Source organism: Ovis canadensis, chromosome 3 (assembly GCF_042477335.2).
Source record: "Ovis canadensis isolate MfBH-ARS-UI-01 breed Bighorn chromosome 3, ARS-UI_OviCan_v2, whole genome shotgun sequence".
NCBI lineage: Eukaryota > Metazoa > Chordata > Mammalia > Artiodactyla > Bovidae > Ovis > Ovis canadensis.
The window spans coordinates 212,564,439-212,585,856 of NC_091247.1; the positions used below are offsets into that span (position 1 = coordinate 212,564,439).

The 21,418-nt window shown below is 40.0% G+C and overlaps 1 protein-coding gene across 1 annotated transcript in view; it reads left to right on the forward strand.

Moving 5' to 3' along the window:
• The window catches only part of LOC138437828 (alpha-1-macroglobulin-like), a 68,816-nt gene extending 47,810 nt beyond the window's left edge, over window positions 1-21,006 (forward strand). The window contains exons 18-37 of the mRNA XM_070292368.1: window positions 283-379; window positions 2,123-2,315; window positions 2,712-2,940; window positions 3,746-3,872; window positions 4,072-4,193; window positions 4,781-4,832; window positions 9,925-10,008; window positions 10,545-10,721; window positions 11,013-11,100; window positions 11,900-12,056; window positions 12,439-12,513; window positions 13,254-13,431; window positions 14,504-14,727; window positions 16,148-16,366; window positions 16,537-16,667; window positions 17,265-17,355; window positions 18,563-18,631; window positions 19,254-19,356; window positions 20,156-20,197; window positions 20,826-21,006. Of these exons, the coding sequence (XP_070148469.1) occupies window positions 283-379; window positions 2,123-2,315; window positions 2,712-2,940; window positions 3,746-3,872; window positions 4,072-4,193; window positions 4,781-4,832; window positions 9,925-10,008; window positions 10,545-10,721; window positions 11,013-11,100; window positions 11,900-12,056; window positions 12,439-12,513; window positions 13,254-13,431; window positions 14,504-14,727; window positions 16,148-16,366; window positions 16,537-16,667; window positions 17,265-17,355; window positions 18,563-18,631; window positions 19,254-19,356; window positions 20,156-20,197; window positions 20,826-20,830 (2,463 nt within the window). The 3' untranslated portion in view covers window positions 20,831-21,006. The remainder of the gene's footprint in view (window positions 1-282; window positions 380-2,122; window positions 2,316-2,711; window positions 2,941-3,745; window positions 3,873-4,071; window positions 4,194-4,780; window positions 4,833-9,924; window positions 10,009-10,544; window positions 10,722-11,012; window positions 11,101-11,899; window positions 12,057-12,438; window positions 12,514-13,253; window positions 13,432-14,503; window positions 14,728-16,147; window positions 16,367-16,536; window positions 16,668-17,264; window positions 17,356-18,562; window positions 18,632-19,253; window positions 19,357-20,155; window positions 20,198-20,825) is intronic.
• The last annotated feature ends 412 nt before the right edge of the window (window positions 21,007-21,418 follow it).

The window sequence follows — 21,418 nt, forward strand, 5'->3', positions numbered from 1 at the left end:
GCAAAAGATAATTAAAGGGGCTCCAAGCATACAGGAGACAAAATTCAGAAATAGGAATCAGAAGTAGATTCTAATCCCAACTCCCATTCATTAATTGGATGATCTGGACTCTCTGTGACCCCATTTTCATTTTTATAAAATACCTCTCTTCTCCATTGGGTGGAATTTTCACGATAATCCTGAGTTCTATGTATAATACTAAGGGTATAATACAGATGTAAGAAAATATCCCAGTCTCTAGACTGGATTGCCGATATGCTTTAATAATTATTTTTCTTCCAGTCTGCAGGATTAAATATTTTTACCAACTCAAAAATCCACAAGCCGTATTTTTGCCAGCCGCTTCCATATCCAGGAATGTCTATGAACTATGCATATGGTAAGGGTGAAAGTTATTTATCCACTAAAATAATAGAAGAAAAGTAATGTTTTGCTGGGTTGTGATAAAAAAAACATTTTTTAGGTACTGAATGTTATGACTCTGCAGCAATTTCTCAGTAAAATTTCCTCAAATAACTTTTTTCTCTAGGGAAAAAATGAAGCATTATGATTTCTCTGTCTCTCTCTAATCAAAATAAAATACAGTCGTGGTACTTTAAATCCTCTTTATCTACTGTGCCTTCAGTATCTGAATTAGTCAAGATAAGATAAATTATACCGCCTTAGCAAACAAACCCCCACATCTCAGAGTCTAAGCTGCTGCTGCTGCTAAGTCGCTTCAGTTGTGTCCAACTCTGTGCAACCCCATAGATGGCAGCCCACTAGGCTCCTCTGTCCCTGGAATTCTCCAGGCAAGAACACTGGAGTGGGTTGCCATTTCCTTTTCCAATGCATGAAAGTGAAAAGTGAAAGTGAAGTCACAGTCTAAGCACCTAACAGTTAATTTTAATGCTCTCACAAAAACTGCTTGTGAGCCCAGGGGCTGTTCAAAACACCTCCATTGGTCAGAACATGACCAATCATTGTCAAGGAGATTCATTCAGCTTTCCTCTTGTGACTCTATCTCCAGCAAGCCTTTCAAGGTTACTATCTTGAAGAAGAAGGAGTAGATATGCACATGACTTTACAGCCAGCTGTGGAAGTGGCACAGATCATGGTGCCCTATCTGCAAGGGATCTGAGAAATGTGAACGATTATATGGATATTATTTGCCTCTGTCGTTCTTTCATGGAAATCAGTGATTCTGACAAGTTAAATAATAGAATAGAATAATTCAACTTTTGGCAGATATACTGTTAGTCTCCTTGTGTATCTCAAGTATACATAGAAAAGAGGAAAATCAAAAAGATTCTGTTTTCTCTTCTGCTGCTAACAGAGACATTTCTCTAGGCATGCTGAGATGCCTACGAATCCTGTTTCCTCCTGGGCTGTGTGCTGAGCTACGTCACTTCAGTCACGTCCAACTCTTTGTGAGCCTGTTAACTGTAGCCTGCCAGGCTCCTCCGTCCTTGGGATTCTTGAATATTGGAGTGGGTTGCCATGCCCACCTCCACTTGATCTTCCTGACCCAGAGATTGAACTCATGTCTCTTACGTCTCCTACATTGGCAGGCAGGTTCTTTACCACTAGTGACACCTGGGAAGCCCATAAGCAGTATGTGCTGTGCTGTTCTTAGTCACTTAGTCATGTCTGACTCTTTGCAACCCCATAGACTGCAGCCTGCCAGGCTTCTCTGTCCATGGGGATTCTCCAGGCAAGACTACTGGAGTGGGTTGCCATGCCCTCCTCCAGGGGGTCTTCCCGACCCAGGGATCAAACTCAGGTCTCCCACATTGCATGCAGATTCTTTACCATCTGAGCAGTATGGGAGTGGTGGGGGTGGTTAAACTACTCTTTATTCTTCCTTTCACCAGTTGAAAAATCAGCTTAGGGAGAGTTACATTTGTTTTCATTTCTAGAGAAAAATACATTTGCCTCTAAACTATTTGATGAAGCAGCAGGATTAACCTTCCAATAAGACAAACAGATGAGAAAACAAAGTAAGAAGGTGGTAGGGTAAATTGTTCTAATCAAAGACATTCCCTGAGTGTATGGCCTTATTCTACTTGATACATAAGGCGGCTCTGAGAACTTGATGATAAAACTCAGGCTTACATTAGGCCCTCGTGTTGTCTCTCCACAGCTCCAGGTGCACCAGGGGCACTAGGTCAACCAGGCCCACCAGGTCCACCAGGCCCCGAAGTTGGACTAGCAGGTGTAGGTCCAGGGTTAGTTTATCCATTGGATATGAGAGAAGACTCTTCAGCTATGAAAGTGAAAGAAACAATCCGAAAGTATTTCCCTGAGACCTGGATCTGGGAGTTGATGCCACTCGAGTAAGTTGTGTGCTGCTTGGAACTGAGTTCGTAGGAGGATTTGAATCCTCTTCTATGATTCCGGTGTAATTGTAGGGCCAGTCCTTTCTGTTTTGCCCGACTCTTTTCTGATAGATGTGTAGATTCGTAGTTCATTTATCTCATAGCTAAACAAAGCAATTTTGTTTTTCTAATTTGTTCCTGAGATACTTAATAGAAAGCCACCCTTGACCCTAAAAAGAAAAAAAAAAAAGAAAAAAAAAATTTCAGAGACCTCTCTAGGAGCACCAAACTTTATATCAAGTTTAGCATTTATCACACTGGGTTTCTAAAGTGTCATGCTCTAGAGTCAGCTGTGGTCCATGCTTTTAAGAAAAGGAATTCATTGACTCTCGTCTTCTTTTTTCCCATCTCTAGTATGTGGGGCAAACGTGAGTTGGCAATCAAGGTCCCTGACACCGTCACGGACTGGAAAGCCAGCGCCCTCTGCTTGTCTGGAGCAGCAGGGCTTGGACTCTCGCCCACCGTCTCTCTCACAGCCTTCCAGCCCTTCTTCCTGGAACTCACTCTTCCCTATTCTGTGGTTCGGGGAGAAGCCTTCACACTCAAAGCCACTGTGTTCAACTATCTGTCCCATTGCATGCGGGTAAGGGCACTTGTCTGGATGTAAGTGAAGGAAGGAGGAAGGAACACACCATTCATTTCCTAAATCTCCTCCAGGTCATCTCCTAGTAAATCATAACTGAATACGATGTGGCCTAATTTTGGACTGGAATAGGTGCTAAGAACAAAGCTCCCCAACAGGTCCAAGGTGGTAAGGTTACAACCATCTGGGCTTCCCTGGTGACTCAGATAGTAAAGAATCTGCCTGCAGTGTGGGAGACCTGGGTTCAGTCCCTGGGTTGGGAAGATCCCTTGGAGAAGGTAATGTCAACCCACTCCAGTATTCTCGCCTGGAGAATCCCCAAGGACAGAGGAGCCTAGCGGGCTACAGTCCAGGGAGTGGCAAAGAGTCGGACACAACTGAGTGAATAACACTTCCACTTTCAAGTGCTAAGAACAAAGCTCCCAACAGATCCAAGGTGGTAAGGTTATAGTCATCCAGGACTCTATTTTATTTGTGTATTCCTGAATTCAGCTATTACCACCTGATTATTACCCACCTGATTATTTTTTCACTCTAACAAAAGAAAAGTATTTCTTCCTTGTGTTGGCACAAGCCTAAATCCTGAGTATTTATCTTGATTCCCATCAGTTTTTCAATGTCCTTATGGCAAACATCTAAACTACAAAATACTTGACAGGATTTACCTTGTCTGAACAGCTTCTCAAAGCCTCTCATTAGTGTGCATTGTCCCTTTAAGCGTCTTTCCCTCCCCCCACCCTGACACCCGATTACTGACCTTTTGCCTGTATTCTTTCTCCAACTTGTGGATGGGAACGGGGGACAGGTGAGCATACAGCTGGAGGCCTCTTCTGCCTTCTTGGCCATCCCAGTAGAGAAGAATGAAGAATCTCACTGTGTCTGTGGAAACAAGCAGAAAACCATGTCCTGGGCTGTGACCCCAAAGTCACTGGGTGAGTGATAACGGTGTTCAGGAATCCTACTTCCTTTGTTGTGCTGATTGCTTTCCACTTCCACTCAGATGCATGTGTTTCTCTCCTCCTTTGACTGATCAATGGAAGGAAAACAATTATATATATTGGAGAGGCTTAAAAAGAAGAAACCATTCAATATAGGATCACTGTTTAACTCCTTACGAATTTTATTCCCCAGGAGAGGTGAATTTCACAGCTACTGCAGAAGCCCTGCGGTCTCAGGAACTATGTGGCAGTGAGGTGCCTCACTTCCCAGAACTTGGACAGAAGGACACCGTTATCAAGCCTTTACTTGTTGAGGTATGAAGGTCTAATTTCTCTGAGTCTCAGAAGCTCTATTATGGAAATCGCATTATCTAACATGTATGTGGCAGTGACATTTCATTCCCATGAATATGAATATGTTCACAACTCAAGCTTTCACTAACATTTTCTCTTCTAAAGTAATTGCTTCTTCTCTGATGCACTATCACTTCTCTTTTTTTTAATTCATTTTTTAATTGGAGAATAATTGCTTTACAATGTTGTATTAGCTTCTACTGTACAACAATGTGAATCAGCTACATGTATACATGTATCCCCTCCTTCTGAATCCTCCCTTCCACTCACCTCCCAAATCCCATCCCTCTAAGTCATTACAGAGCACTGAGCTGAGCTCCCTATGCTTACAGCAGCTTCTCACTAGTTATCTATTTCACACACAGTAGTATATATATGTCAATACTACTCTCTCAATTCACCCCACCCTCTCCTTCCTCCCTGTATCCACAAGTTTGTTCTCTATTCCTTCCCTGTAAATAGGTTCATCAGTACCATTTTTCTAGATTCTATATATATATATATATACACATAACTTTTCTTCTTAATTTTCTTCTTTCTATACAAAGCCTGAAGGAATAGAAAGAGAAGAAACTTTCAACACACTTCTCTGTGCATCAGGTAAGTGTCAGAAATAGATAAAATTTTTATGTTAAGCCACTTGCCAAAGTATATGATGTGAAATGCCCTTGGAGGCACGTTTTCTCTGGTGGAAAAAAAAGGAAAGAAGTATACTATCCCATGTGCAAATCGAAGGACATTTGATGGAGAACAAGCTTTTCCTGATGAGGGCATCGAAAAGTTAAAGAGATTCACTTAAAATTTCTTGGCCAATAATGAGGACTAAAGCTGATGACTATCGGACAGGATTCTTTCCAATACACCTTGCTTCCCAAACTTCTTCCTACACAATTTTCCAAATATTGAAATATCTTTGTGGCACTAGTATTATTGGTTATTCAGTTAATAGTTTAAGTGTATTCATGTTTTTGTTTAAACAAATTATTTGAAGAATTTTAGGTCATTAACATATATAGAGAAAAACAATCTTTATTGAACCCTTAAAATTACCATCTAAACATTCATACAGTCATTTAGAAAATGACTATTAAAATGCATGGGGATAACCCAGAGAGATGTTGTGGGGAGGGAGGTGGGAGGGGGGTTCATGTTTGGGAACGCATGTAAGAATTAAAGATTTTAAAATTTAAAAAATAAAAAACTAAAAAAAAATAAAAATAAATAAAAATAAAAAAATAAAAATGTTCAACTCTGCACTATCAAAAACCATCTTGAGAACAATGGTTAGTGTACAGATGGCCTCTCTTGTCTATTTAAGTAGCCCCTGATAATCTCAGCTAGTCACAGAACTTTAATAACTTTGTACCAGAGACCACAAAATGTATATATCTTCTGTCCATACCTCTTTCCTAAACTGAGACTCATATATTCAACTGTTCACTTATCATCTCCACTTGCAGGCTTGGAGGTCTAAGAGGTCTCTCAAAACTAGCTTGCTCAAAACTGAACCCCTGCAGGACTCACTGCTTCTCCTACAGTTTTCTTCATCTCAGACGCTGCTGCAGTGATGGAAATCCTATTCTTCTGCTTGCTGGAGATAAAAATTTTGGAGTTGTCCTTTAATTATATTCTTTCTCTTTTACTCCATACCCAATCAATTCCAAATCTAGTTGGTTCTACCTTTAAATATTATTCATAATTTTCCCACTTCTCATCATGTCCACTCCTGCTCTAGACCTTTCTCTCTTGGATCATCTCAGCCACCTCCTAACTGGTCTCCTGGTCATCACCCCTTGTTCTTCCATAGCAAGAGAATCATTAAAGCATATTTCACACCATGCCCCTCCTCTGTTCAGAATCTTCCAAGAGTCTCCCATGTCCCTCAAAGTTAGAGCATGTCTCCAACCTCACCTACAAAACCTTTCTACCGTTGTGACTTCATACCTTCTTACCTTGTCCTCCACTCACCCTGCTCCTCCTAATCTAATCACACTGGTCTCCTAATCTGATCTTGGAACACAACCAGCATGCTCTCATCTTTGATGTCTTTTCATGTTTTGCTCCGTATTCCAGCAAGTCTCTTCCCCTAGATATCTACAAATTTTACTCCCTGATTTAGTCTTCATCACTTATGATTTTTTTTAACTATTTATATATTTACTTATTTTGGCTATTCAGTTCAGTTCAATCACTCAGTCATGTCTGACTCTTTGTGACCCCATGGACTGCAGCACACCAGGCTTCCCTGTCCATCACCAACTCCCAGAGTTTGCTCAAACTCATGTCCATTGAGTCGGTGATGCCATCCAACCATCTCATCCTCTGTCATCCCCTTCTCCTCCCACCTTTAATCATTCTTAGCATCAGGGTCTTTTTGAACAAGTCAGTTCTTTGCATCAGTTGGCCAAAGTATTGGAGTTTCAGCTTCAGCATCAATCCTTCCAATGAATATTCAGGACTGATTTCCTTTAGGATGGACTGGTTGGATCTCCTTGCAGTCCAAGGGACTCTCAAGAGTTTTCTCCAACACCAAAGTTCCAAACCATCAATTCTTCGGCGCTCAGCTTTCTTTATGGTCCAACTCTCACATCCATACATGACTACTGAAAAAACTATAGCTTTGACTAGACAGACTTTTATTGGCAAAGTAATGTCTCTGCTTTTTACTATGCTGTCTAGATTGGTCTTAGTTTTTCTTCCAAAGAGCAAGCACCTTTTAATTTCAGAGCTGTAGTCACCATCTGCAGTGATTCTGGAGCCCAAAAATATAAAGTGTCTCACTGTCTCCATTGTTTGCCCATCTATTTGCCATGAAGTCACAGGACCAGATGCCATGATCTTTGTTTTTTGAATGTTGAGTTTTAAGCCAGCTTTTTCACTCTCCCCTTTCACTTTCATCAAGAGTCTCTTTAGTTCTTCTTCACTTTTTGCCATAAGGGTGGTGTCATCTGTGTATCTGAGGTTATTGATAGTTCTCCCGGCAATCGTGATTCCAAGTAGTGTTTCATCCAGCCCAGCATTTTGCATGATGTACTCTGCATATAAGCAGGGTGACAATATACAGCCTTGATATACTCCTTTCCCAATTTGGAACCAGTCTGTTCTTCCATGTCCAGTTCTAACTGTTGCCTCTTGACCTGCATAGAGATTTCTCAAGAGGCAGGTCAGGTGGTCTGGTATTCCCATCTGTTTCAGAATTTTCAATAGTTTGTTGTGATCTTCACAGTCAAAGATTGTGGCATAATTAATAAAGCAGAAGTAGATTTTTTCTGGTATTCTCTTGCTTTTTCAATGATAGAATTGATGTTGGCAATTTGATCTCTGGTTTCTCTCCCTTTTCTACATCCAGCTTGAGCATCTGGAAGTTCATGGTTCATGTACTGTTGAAGCCTGCCTTGCAGAATTTTGAGCATTACTTTCCTACTGTGTGAGATGAGTGCAACTGTGTGGTAGTTTGAACATTCATTGGCACTGCCTTTCTTTGGGATTGGAGTGAAAACTGACCTTTTCCAATCCTGTGGCCACCGCTGAGTTTTCTAAATTTGCTGGCATATTGAGTGCAGCAGTTTCACAGCATCATCTTTTACAATTTGAAATAGCTCAACTGGAATTGCATCACCTCTACTAGCTTTGTTCACAGTGATGCTTTCTAAGGCCCACTTGACTTCATTCCAGGATGTCTGGCTCTAGGTGAGTGATCACACCATTGCAGTTATCTGGGTCATGAAGATCTTTTTTGTACAGTTCTTCTGTGTTTTCTTGCCACCTCTTCTTAATATCTTCTGCTTCTGTTAGTTTCATACCATTTCTGTCCTTATTGAGCCCATCTTTGCATGAAATGTTCCCTTGGTATCTCTAATTTTCTTGAAAAGATCTCCAGTCTTTCCCATTCTGTTGTTTTCCTCTATTTCTTTGCATTGATCACTGAGGAAGTCTTTCTTATCTCTCCTTGCTATTATTTGGAACTCTGCATTCAAATGGGTATAGCTTTCCTTTTCTCCTTTATCTTTTGCTTCTTTTCTCAGCTATTTGTAAGGCCTCCTCAGACAGCCATCTTGCCTTTTTGCATTTCTTTTTCTTGGGGATGGTCTTGCTCCCTGTCTCCTGTACAATGTCTAAAACCTCAGTCCACAGTTCTTCAGGCACTCTGTCTATCAGATCTGACCTCTGCAATTTATTTGTCAATTCCACTATATAATTGTAAAGAATTTAATTCATACCTGAATGGTCTAGTGGCTTTCCCTACTTTCTTGAATTTAAGTCTGAATTGTACAATAAAGAGTCATGATCTGAGCCACAGTCAGCTCCAGGTCTTATTTTGCTGACTATATAGAGCTTCTTCATCTTTGGCTACAAAGAATATAACAATCTGATTTCGGTAATGACCATCTGGTGATGTCCATGTAGAGTCTTCTCTTGTGTTATTGGAAAAGGGTATTTTTTATGACCAGTGTGATTTCTTGGCAAAACTCTGTTAGCCTTTGCCGTGCTTCTTTTGTACTCCAAGGCCAAATTTGCCTGTTACTCCAGGTATCTCTTGACTTCCTACTTTTGCATTCCAGTCCCCTATGATGAAAAAGACATCTTTATTGAGTGTTAGTCCTAAAAGATCTGGTAGGTCTTCAGAGAACCATTCAACTTCAGCTTCCTCAGCATTACTGGTTGGGGCATAGACTTGGATTACTGTAATATTGAATGACTTCCCTTGGAAATGAACAGAGATCATTCTGTTATTTTTGAGGTTGCACCCAAGTACTGCATTTTGGACTCTTGTTGACTATGAAGGCTACTCCATTTCTTCTAAGGGATTCTTGCCCACAGTAGTAGATACAATGGTCATCTGAATTAAATTTGCCCACTCCAGTCCATATTAATTCACTGATTCTTAAAATGTCAATGTTCACTCTTGTCATCTCTTGTTTGACCACTTCTAATTTACCTTAATTCACGGACCTAACATTCCTGGTTCCTTTCTGATTTTGGCTATACCAGATCTTAGTTGGGGCATGTGAATCTATTTCCCTGACCAGGGATTGAACCAAGGCTCCCTGAATTGAGAGCATGGAGTCTTAGCCACTGAAACAACAGGGAGGTACCTGATTTTTTAATCAATGAGTATTTAGATGACAAATTTCTCCCCACACCCTGTACTTCTTGGTTTACCTTGCCTCACTAGCTCACCCATATAAACACTGCTTTATTTTTTGTATAGAACTTATCAGTATCCAGCATACTAAAAATTTGTTTTTTATTACTCCCATCAAAATGAACTTATTATGATGTCAGGAAATGTCTTCCAAAAATTGCTGTATCATTGCACTTAATACAAAATCTGGTACATAGCACACACTTCATACATATTTATGGAGTAAATATGATTTTTTTACAACCACTAGCTATAGTATAAGTTAACATAAACAAGAAAGAGAAGGAAATAAGTATAACATAAGGTATATGCTTATACAGAGATCTATAGAGATTTAGCACAAATATATAAGATTAATATGAACTTCACTGTGAGATGAATTGTGGCTCTAGCAGAAACTTGGATTACATCAAAGAAATGAAATAATAACTAAGAAAAACATGATGTTGTTGGATCTTGATCATAGAGATGGGAAAAAATGCAGATAGAACTAGAACATTTCTCTCATTTTTCCCTCCCTTCTGTGTATTTGTCTTGTTTCATTAGAAACTGGAGGATCTGAAATGTTGTCATTAAAACTTCCTTCAAATGTGGTTGAAGGTTCTGCCAGGGCGACATATTCAGTTTTGGGTGAGTCTCCCATCCCAAAAGAAGCATCTGTCCATCCTTTTAACTCTAGTGCATGGCGTCTCATCATCCCTTCCTAATGAAGTCCCTGTGTCTAGGCATTGGACTGAGAGAAAGCATCAGGACCATACTGTGTATTAGTGGGAAAGAGGGGCTGAATCGATGCTATGCTACATCTTAAACCTTGATATACTCTAAAGAGCAAAGAGAGTCATCTCTTTGTGCTCTCACCTTCAAGATATTGGCTAGATAGTGATGCTTTCTACTAGAGATGAAACTAATCGTTTTTTACCAGATGTGTGACTCATCAGAAAGGTATATCCTTCCATTTTTGTTTTTTCCTATTTTTCCCATCTTTGAACATCTACTTTATTGTTCCAACATTTCTCTTTCTATTCTTGTTTTTCTTCACCTCTTATGCTTTCTGGTCCTTCCCTTTATACATGATTTGACTTCTCACTTAGCTAGTCATCTAGTTTCCTACCCTAATATCAATCAGCTGAGTTCCCCTAAAATTTTTTCTGTATTTCATTCCTCAGGTGATATACTAGGCTCTGCAATGCAAAATCTTCAGAATCTTCTCCGGATGCCCTATGGTTGTGGAGAACAGAATATGGTCCTTTTCACCCCTAACATCTATGTTCTGAACTATCTAAATGAGACAGGACAGCTCACTGAGAAGATCAAGTCCAAAGCCATCAGCTACCTCATCAGTGGTGAGAGATTACCCCCAAAGGAAAAACGTTAGTTGATTTCCTAAATATCTCCTCCATTGAACTCAAATCCACGTCCCTTCGATTAAAATTTAGTAATTACCTTTGCTGTGACATCCAACAAGATGTCTCACAATACAACCAGAGAATTAAATGGCATCTTCAAATCTTGGAGACTTTGTAGCAAAATAGTAGCTTCCCTGTGATTCCTCAATGAGTTTCAAGGAAAAGCCTGATTCCTTCTCCAGTGTCTCTGCTATTTCCTAAATCTATGCAAACATTCTTCTTCTTAAGGTTACCAAAGACAGTTGAACTATAAGCACAGTGATGGTTCTTACAGCACCTTTGGGGATCGTGATGGTAGAAGTCAGGGAAACACTTGGTAAGATAATTATTTCCATATGCTCTCTGTAGATCCAAGATATTTCAGATAACTGGAAATAGCTCTTATCTGATACCTGGATTTATTGTGTAGAAATTTGTTATCCTTTAAAAACCCACATTCATATCATTGCTAGCGGAAGATCTCACCATTTCATGTATGAAAGCTCACTGTTCTGATAGTACAGTTGTTTAGTCGCTAAGCCATGTCTGACTCTTTTGGGACCCCATGGACTGTAGCCCACCTGGCTTCTCTGTCCATGGGATTTCCCAGGCAAGAATACTGGAGTGGGTTTCCATTTCCTTCTCCAGGGGATCTTCCAGGCCCAAGGATAGAACCTGTGTCTCCTACATTGCAGGCGGATAGTACAATAGATAATAGTAAAATTAGGGTCCCCTCAAGCAGAAATATAAGGCATAAGGTGTCACAATGTGAAATGAGAGAGGAAGAAATTTCTATATTGTGCATTCAGGAAGGAGAGGAGGCGAAGAACAGAAAGACACTGTGATGTAGTAAAATCATTCAGAAAATGGCAATTTGGGTGGTAGGAAGGCTTGGAGTCTCCAACAAACTTTTTATGAGGAAAAAAAAGTATCAACTCTGGAGAAACCAATAAAGTTGAGAGATTTTTAAATAGATTCAGAAGTTTGTTGGACAAATAAGAGTATATTCAGTATTCAAGGGTCATCTCCCCACCAATTTTCTCCACGGAACTGCAAAGCTCTCTGGAGGCAATGAAACACAGTGACCTTTAAAAAGGAGATGATCCTCAGGTCTCCTTCTCTTCTTTGCTGAACAGGCTTACTGCATTTGTGCTCAAGTCTTTTTCTCAAGCCCAATCACACATCTTTGTAGAGGACTCACACATCACAGACTCCCTTACCTGGCTTTCACGGAAGCAGAAGGAAAATGGCTGTTTCCAGCGCTCTGGATCATTGCTAAACAATGCTATTAAGGTGATGCCTTTAAATTTGTTCTGGTCCCTGAGAAGAGTGAAATGTATGAGTTGTGATGCTCCTATGGATTCCTCAAGTCATGGTGACATAACTTTGAGAAGGACAGCAGAAGCAAAAGCTTTTGAAACCTAACAATAAATTAGGTGTTTCCTATGGTTAAGAAAATAGCATGTCCAAAAAACTCCACTATGTCACTAAAAATGAGGGAAAGTGATTTGGGACAGATTTAAGAATTTGGGGGTGAAAGAGGAAGCGGAGGAAACAATAATATTGCCCTAGAAAAGATACATTCTGGTGAAGATAACCAAGGGGGAAATTAGAGTTAGCTGCCTCTGGGTGATGGCTTTGGAGTGTTTGAGTGTCTCTGCCTCTGATCCTACAGGGTGGGGTCGATGACGAGGTAACGCTCTCTGCCTATATTACCATCGCTCTGCTGGAGATGCCACTGCTTGTCACCGTATGTACCGCCACTCCCACCCTGTACCTTCCTCTAATGTAAGGATGAAACTCGTAGAGCTATGAATCTCTGAGGAAAATGAGTTATAATTTTCACATTATTTAATATTAGTATATTTCACTGGAGCATAAAGGACAGTAGATCCCTTGGGAAGCTGCAAAGGAAATTATCCTCTGGTCAGAACTGTGGTGTTGTGCAAGCACACTGGGGCATTTAATCTGTGGCTAGCCAGGGGACAACTCATTAGCCTGGTTCAGCTAGCTTAGGATCTTCCTTCATTTTCAGTAAGTCAGAAAAAGAAAAATACATTTCGTATATTAATGCATATATGTGGAATCTAGAAAAGTGGTACAGATGAATCTCTTTGCAAGGCAGGAACAAGATTGATGTGGAGAATGAGAACATATGGATACCAAAGGGGAAACGTGGAGGTGGGATGAGCTGGGAGATGTGGACTGACGTATACACAACTACTATGTGTAAAATAGATACCTAATGGGAACCTGCTGTATAGCACAGGGAACTCTACTCAGTGCGCTGTGGTGACCTGAATGGGAAGGCAGTCGAAAAGGGAGGGGATATATGTATACGTAGAGCCGATTCACTTTGCTGTACAGCAGAAACTAACACAATGTTGTAAAGCAGCTATACCCTCCCCGCGCCCCCCTCCCCAAAATAAATAAATAAGTAAATGGCTGGAACAAGGGAAAACAGAAGCAGGGTCTTTATCTTCTTTATAGCACCAAGTTGTCCGCAATGCTCTATTCTGCCTGGAAAGGGCCTGGCAATCTGTCTCAGAGGCCCAAGGAAGTCTTGTCTATACCAAGGCGTTATTGGCCTATGCCTTCGCACTAGCAGGAGACCAAGCCAAGAGAAAGGAACTGCTTGAGTCCCTAGACAAAGAAGCTGTAAGAGAAGGTAAGAATTGACTTCCAAAGTCACCAGTGATCAAAGGGAGAGAGCCTATCTTATTCATATCTATTTTAGGCTTTCCCTGGTAGCTCAGCCGGTAAAGAATCCGCCTGCATCACAGGAGATCCTGGTTTGATTCCTGGGTCAGGAAGATCCCCTGGAGAAGGGATAGGCTACCCACTCCAGTATTCTTGGGCTTCCCTGGTGGCTCAGCTTGTATCTGCCTGCAATGCAGGAGACTTGGGTTCTATCCCTGGTTTGGGAAGATCCACTGGAGAAGGGAACAGCTACCCACTCCAGTGTTCTCACTGGAGAATTCCATGAACTGTATATAATCAGAGTCCATGGGGTTGCAAAGAGTTGGAAACCACTGAATGACTTTCACTTTTCACTTTCACATCATGCTTATATTATATTAGATCCATTTTTATTATTATAAAAAGATTAATTATTACTGACCTAACATCTCTAGGTAACATGGATGATTTTATCAATTCATACATTATAGGCCTCGAAACAGTCCAGTTTCTAATATCACACAAGGATGTAATAAACACAAAGACATAAGGTGATTTACTGGAACCTCAATGTACTTTCTTGGCAAAGATTAGCTTGATTGGTGATTACTTAATACTTTCACTTCATGTATGTCTGGGCTTCCCTGATAGCTCAGTTGGTAAAGAATCTGCCTGCAATGCAGGAGACCCTGGTTCAATTCTTGGGCTGGGAAGATCCACTAGAGAAAAGGAAAGACTACCCACTCTAGTATTCTTGGGCTTCCCTGGAGGCTCAGCTGGTAAAGAATCTGCCTGCAATGCGGGAGACCTGGGTTCAATCCCTGGGGTTGGGAAAATCCCCTGGAGAAAGGAAAGGCTACCAACTCCAGTATTCTGGCCTGGAGAATTCAATGGACTATATAGTCCATAGGGTCGCAAAAAATCAGACACGACCGAGAGGCTTTCACTTCATTTCACGTATGTCCATTCAATGGGTGAGCTGTAATTACAGGGATCATTAAAGATTTAGATTTTTGAAAATGTTCTCTAAGCTGAAGATGATATCCTTTTTTATTTCTAAGAGGACTCAATCCACTGGCAACGTCCTAGGAAGCCTCAAGAAGTTAATGAACTCTACAGTCCACCCCGGGCTCCTTCTGTTGACGTGGAGATGACATCTTACTCCCTCCTTGCCCATCTTACTGCCCAGCCTGCCCCATCTTCAGAAGATCTGTCTGTGGCTACACAGATTGTAAAATGGCTCACCAAGCAACAGAACCCCAGCGGGGGCTTCTCCTCCACTCAGGTCTGTGAAGAGACTCTAGGAAGAAAAATTAATGTTCTAATACCTATGTAGACACAACCATATTCTAAGAGTTGAGTAAGTGAATAGTGTTTCTAATTTATATTTTACTCTTGCATCACCAAAAAGGTTTCAGCCTCATTATTTTATACTTGGATTATTTCTCTGTCCTCTATACAATCTCTCATATTTTCTCTTCTTAGTGGATCCTTTTCTATAAAGTAACCGATCTTCCTAAAGCAATGTTTTCATAAGATTACTTCCTTTAGAGTCTTTCCTGGTGGTCCAGACTCTGTGCTTCCACTGCAGGGGGCTCAGGTTCCATCCCTGGTTGGTGTGGGAACTAAGATCCCACATGATTTGTGGCATTTTTCATCCAAAGACTAAAATTAATTTGCCCAAAATATTTCCTCTCCTCAGTAAACATGAATAATCTTGTCTAATAAGGCTGATCTCTTCGCTTTTCCTGGAATTGTTTCACTCTTCTCCAGGTCTTAACTTCCAATACGTCCTTCCCTGTTACTGCCTGATGCCTCTTTTCTGTTTGCATAAATCTTTCTCACTATTCAGAGATGATCTTATTTCTCATCTTCTTCACAGCCTTCTCTTATTATGTATACTAGCTCCAACTCCTTCTTTTTCTGAATTTTCCAAACAAATATTGTTATAGAAATGTATATATTACATGTGTCCATGCTCAGTCATGTCTGACTCTTTGTGACCCCATGGACTATAGCCTGTGAAACTCCTCTGTCTTTGGGATTCTCCAGGCAAGAATACTGGAGTAGGTTGCCATTTCCTCCTTCAGGGATCTTTCTGACCCAGGGATCAAACCCAAGTCTCTTGCATCTCCTGCATTGGTAGGCAGATTCTTTACCACTCTGCCACCTGTAAAGCTTATAGAAATACACAGAAATGTGTAGATTATTGAAAAGTGTTCTACTCTATGTCAACTATTAAAGTCTAAGTCCCATATGTACATTGTAAACTACTTGAATGAGGAAACTGCATTTCCCCAAAGTACCTAAGGATTTCCAGATGGCTCAAATGGTAAAGAATCTGCCTGCAATGTGGGAGACCTGGATTCAATCCCTGAGTTGGGGAGATCCCCTGGAGAAGGGAATAGCTATCCACTCCAGTATTCTTGCCTGGAGAATTCCATGAACAGAGGAGCCTGGTGGGCTACAGTCCATGGGATCGCTGGGTAGGACATGATGGAGTGACTAACACACACGATGTACATGGAATAGTTCAAGATGAATGAATAGTTCAAGATGAATAACGAGCTCTGAACAGACTTGAAATTCAGTGAATGAACAGTGTTTATGACTAGGTAACTCTGAGAGCAGCATGGATATGGTTTATATCCAGTATGATTTGACCACCTTCCTCTCCTATAATTTCTGCACCCATCTCTTTTCAGGATACAGTGGTGGCTCTCCAGGCACTTTCCAAATATGGGGCAGCAACTTTCACTAAAGGGGAGAAAGCAGCTACTGTCACCGTGAAGTCTGAGGAGACCTTCTCTGAAGAATTCCGAGTAGATGAAGCCAAACGTCTACTGCTGCAGGAGGTGGCTTTGCCAGAGATCCCGGGGAAGTACAGCACAGCTGTGTCAGGGTCGGGATGCGTGTATGTCCAGGTGAGACTTGCCAGGGTTCCAGAAGTGTCACAAATGGTAGATCAAGTCTCAAGAAGTAGATCTGAACTTCAAAACAGAGAAAGAAACGTGTACCAAGGGGAAATATAAATTACCTAGAAGCAATAGATTGAATGTAAAAATAAAGGCTTTTTTTTTCCCATTTATTTTAGACATCCTTGAGATATAATATCCTGCCCAAGAAAGAAAGAAAAGCTCCCTTTACTCTGAAAGTTGAAACTCTCCCCAAGAATTGTGATGGAGTCAGCACTCACAGGAAAGTCCAGATTCACATCAACATTAGGTAAATTGTAAATTGCTACCTGACCTTTTGTAGAATATGGTGAAACTGATTTTCTGGTGCAGAGGATCTTCACTGTCCAGGGTCATACACAATGAATAAGAAATTCTTGCAATATTTATTCAAAAGGAAATTTTCTTCACTCTTAACCAAAAAGCCTTTGATGGTGAGAATATGATGTCACTATATCTGCAGAGTATGACTTCTTATCAGTTTTCTAAACAACTACATGCTCAGTTGTTCAGTCATGTCCCACTCTATTGCAACTCCATGGATTGTAACCCACCAGGCTCCTCTGTCCATAGAGTATTCCAGGCAAGAATACTGGAGTGGGTTGCCAATTCCTTCCTACCCAAGAGAGGTTCTTGTTCCCATCCAGGGATCAAACGTGCATCTCCTGCATTGGCTGGCAGATTCTTTACCACTAGTGCCACCTGAGAAGCCCCAGACAACTATAGCAGAAGCAAATAGAGTAGATGGTGAAGTTGAATGGTAGCCAGGGATAGGAAGCACTAGAAATAAAAGAGGAGAGACTTCTGTCTTGAATGAAATCCAAAGGATTTTGTTTGACTGCCTTGTCCATACACCTTGACTTCATAGTTACACTGGGGAACGACCCAGCTCCAACATGGTCATTGTTGATGTGAAGATGGTATCAGGCTTCATACCTGTGAAATCATCCGTGAGAAAGGTAAGCCCTAAATCCCTTACAGATGGCAAAGTCATGGCAAATAAATGCTGTAAATTTTATTTTTTTGATTCAGTTCTTCAAGAGGTCTCTCAAACTTGTGTCTCTAGTGTGTGTTTCCATTATTTGAACAGTGGGCATCCTAGTTATATGGTCTCAACTATAAGATACAAATCATAAACATGGTTAATAATGTTTAACCTTGAGACCTGTAGGAATGCATAGTGCATTAAATTATCTTTCCATTACGCATAAAAAGGAAAAGGGAGACTACATCATATGAATGTATGTACGTATATTCTCCATTTTAAAATTTTTTTTCTGAACTTTTCCCTGACATAGAAGAGAAAGTTTTTATCTCTTCATCATTGAGCAAATGTTTGCTTTAGGGTTTTGGATCATTTTCTTATTGGTTCAAGGAAGTTTCCAATTATAATTTACAAAAGTTCTTGTAGCAAATGAGTGCTGTGCTTTAGTTCAAATCTTTTTCTGTATTTTAGATGACAGTGATTTTATTTTTAATTAGTATAATAAATCACATTGGTCTTTTAAATTCTGAAGCAACTTTACATTCTTAGGACTAACTGGACCTGGTCGTTGTGTTTATGTTTTAAAATAAATTTCTGAATTCTGTTTGCTTATAGATGGTTGTGTGTTTTTTTTTTAAATATCATGACTGACACTCAGTTCAGTTCAGTCATTCAATCATGTCCGATGCTTCATGACCCCATGAACAGCAGCATGCCAGGCCTCCCTGTCCATCACCAACTCCCGGAGTTTACCCAAACTCATATCCATTGAGTCAGTGATGCCATCCAACCATCTCATCCTCTGTCGTCCCCTTCTCCCAGTGACTGACGTCATCCCAATGACTGACATTGGGCTATACCTTTTGTTTCTTACATTATTCCTACTGGTTTCTGGTATCAAAATTATGCTAGACTCAAAAGATGGGGAGAAATGTCTTTTATCCTCCTCCCTGCCTTTTTTAAAATATAGTTAGAAGATAACTCCCTGTCTCTATATGTAGATAATAGATAGGAAGGGTGTTTAGTCAATGTTATTTTTATTACTATTGCTATTATTCTTGAGGAGATCAAATTAGAGTGTGATGTCTCTGAGAAGCCATTTAGAACATAAATATCTGAAGACTATCTCAGCCTGAGAGTCCCTCATCTCATACCCTTTGGTTTATCCTCTGCGTCTACAGCTCCAGGAAATGGCTCAGATTCAGAGGACTGAAGTGAACACCAACCATGTCCTGATTTATTTTGAAGAGGTAAGATTCTCTGTGACTCTGCTAGATCCAGGAGAGCCACTAGAGGTTCTAACAAGCCAACCCAGGTTCCAAAGAGTGTACTTCACATACACAGCTTACCATGTTGCATAAGTCTCTGGTGTAAGTGTTAGTCACTCAGTCGTGTTCAACTCTTTACAGCCCCACAGACTACAGCTCACCAGGCTCTTCTGTCCATCCAAGAAATTCTCCAGGCAAGAATACTGGAGTGCATTGCCATTCTCTTCTCCAGAGGAATCTTCCTGACCCAGGGATTGAAGCCGGGTCTCCCACATTGTAGGCAGATTCTTTACCATCTGAGCCTCCAGGGAAGCCCATATTATAAAACTCCCTGGTATTTCATTTATGAAAGGGGAGGAAATAGCTATAGAGGAAAATTAATCCTGGCCAAGTCAACAGGCTTGATTTACTACATTTAAATGTCTGTAGAATTGTCTTCTTGCCCTTCTTTTATCTGTCCTTGAATGTATTATGCAAGTCTGAAGCCATCTCGTTCTTTCCATAGGTTTTGGCACAGAGAATAGCATAAGTACAGGGTTTGATAATATCTTAAAGAGAGACAAAGTTAATCTTTGATTCCAATTCAGTTTTCCTGTCTCTCCAGCTAACCCATCATACCGTGAGTTTCTCCTTCTCAGTGGAACAAGACATCACAGTAAAGAATTTAAAACCAGCTACTGTAAAGGCATATGATTACTATGAGACAGGTGAGTGAGAGTCAGACATGCCAAGCCTTGGAAGGAAAAAGATGACTAACCTAGGATAGTGTCACCATAACTGAAAGAAAACTCCACAATCTCTCACTGGAAGAAAGAGTGAGTTTATAATCACAGGATAATCTTATTCATAATACTTGTCCCCAGACAAGTATTAGAGTCATTCTTATAAACTGATCATAAAGCAATAAGGGGATCAGTTCTTTCTAAATTCTCCTATGAAGTTGTTTGTTCTACACTGAATTATTCTAGACAGGAAAGAAGAGCAGCAATAACTTAAAAAAAAAAAAAAAAGCAAACACTTCCCAGTACTAATGTGTGCTATGAGACCCAAAATTTGATCTATTTTTCACCTGGGCCTTGGAGAATCACGAATTTTGGGAAACTGTGTAATATATCAGGAAATTCTTTGATTTGCTCATGACTTTGAACTAGAAACTTACACCATCTTAGCATGCTGGTGGTGTTCCAACTTAACTCTTTCTTAGAAAAGAAAAGGTTTAGAACAGAAGGTACAACTCCAATAAGAAAAACATAATTGTGAAAAGGGGCTATACAGTGTCCTACAGAAAGACAGTTATCCATTTGTGAGCTTTGTATCCAGGCCCAACTTTCTGTTACTTCCCACCAAACAATCCCAAGTGGCTTAGTACAAAAGAAGCCCTTTTATTGGCTCTATAGCTATGCCTTATAGTTTCTTTCATAGCTTATGCAGTTTATTTACAGTTAACTACTCATGTGCCTATTACTGCATGTCTGTCATCGCTGTCTCATTCTTTTTGCATTTCAGAGGAATTCACCATCGAAGAGTACAGTGTTCCCTGCAGTGCTGGTAAAGTATAGACAGTAAAATCTGATGCCAATGAAAAGAAAATAAACATTTGCTGTTTGAGTAAAGCTGCTTCTTGATCATTCCCTTACCATATTATAAAACTCCTTGGTGAATCATTTATGAATTGAACTATCTCAGATGTATTATAGACTTTCACAGTAGGAAAAAATGCAAGTAAAATATAATTACATGTATCTAGGTTGACTTGTTTGAGGATGAATCCAGGAATTTGCCACATATAAAAGCTAAATCATTTAATATTTATTTTATATCTCTGTGCTCAGTGGTGATATATTTATCACCCATGGCCTTTCTGAGATGTTTCTAAACTTACACAAGTTAAAGTCAGGCAACTTTTCACTCTAAAATTGTCCATACAATACTGCACAAGAGACGTGATCTCTAAGATGTTCCTTTTGGCTAATTGACAGGGTTCATCTTTGACAATACAATACTTGCTATGAGACTTTCCACTCTACTTTAAAACATGGAAAAACTGAGAACAGCCTTATCAATAAAAATAAATAAGCATACTAAGTTCAAATATTTATCACTAAAATATGAAAAATTATTCCTTTATTAGATCACAAAATTTTCCTAATATTTCTATCTTTTCTTTACTGTTTAGTCTGAACATGGAAATGATTGACGATGGTAACTTGTGGACCTCATCAGATGAACTGCTCCAGAAACAAAGAACAAAGAGTTATCAGAAGAGAGGCCAGTGGGAGAAAGAAGGGACAGGAATTGGAAGTATGCTAAATTTGTATGTTGAATAAATTTACGACATTTATAACTCTTTCTATCAATATTATGTGTTCTTTCTTATGTATCTATTCTCCACAGTGTTTTGTTTTGTTTTGTTTTTTTGCCACTCCACATGGCATGCAGGATCTTCGTTCCCCAACCAGGGATCTAACCCTTGCCCCATGCAGTGGAAGCACAGTATGTTAACCACTGGACCACAGGGAAGTCCCTATAGTGTTTTTAAAAATACAGAAAAACTACACAAAGAGGGACACACACAAAAAATCTGCAGACAATTAAAAATTAAATTCCAAAATCTGCTTTCCCAGAAGATAGGGGAAAGAAAACAATATTTCTAAATATTGGAAACAACCAAAATGTCCATCAGACTAGCTGTGGTACATCCATACTATGGAATACTACTCACTAATAAAAACAGACAAAGCACTGATACAAACAGCTACTTGGATGGAT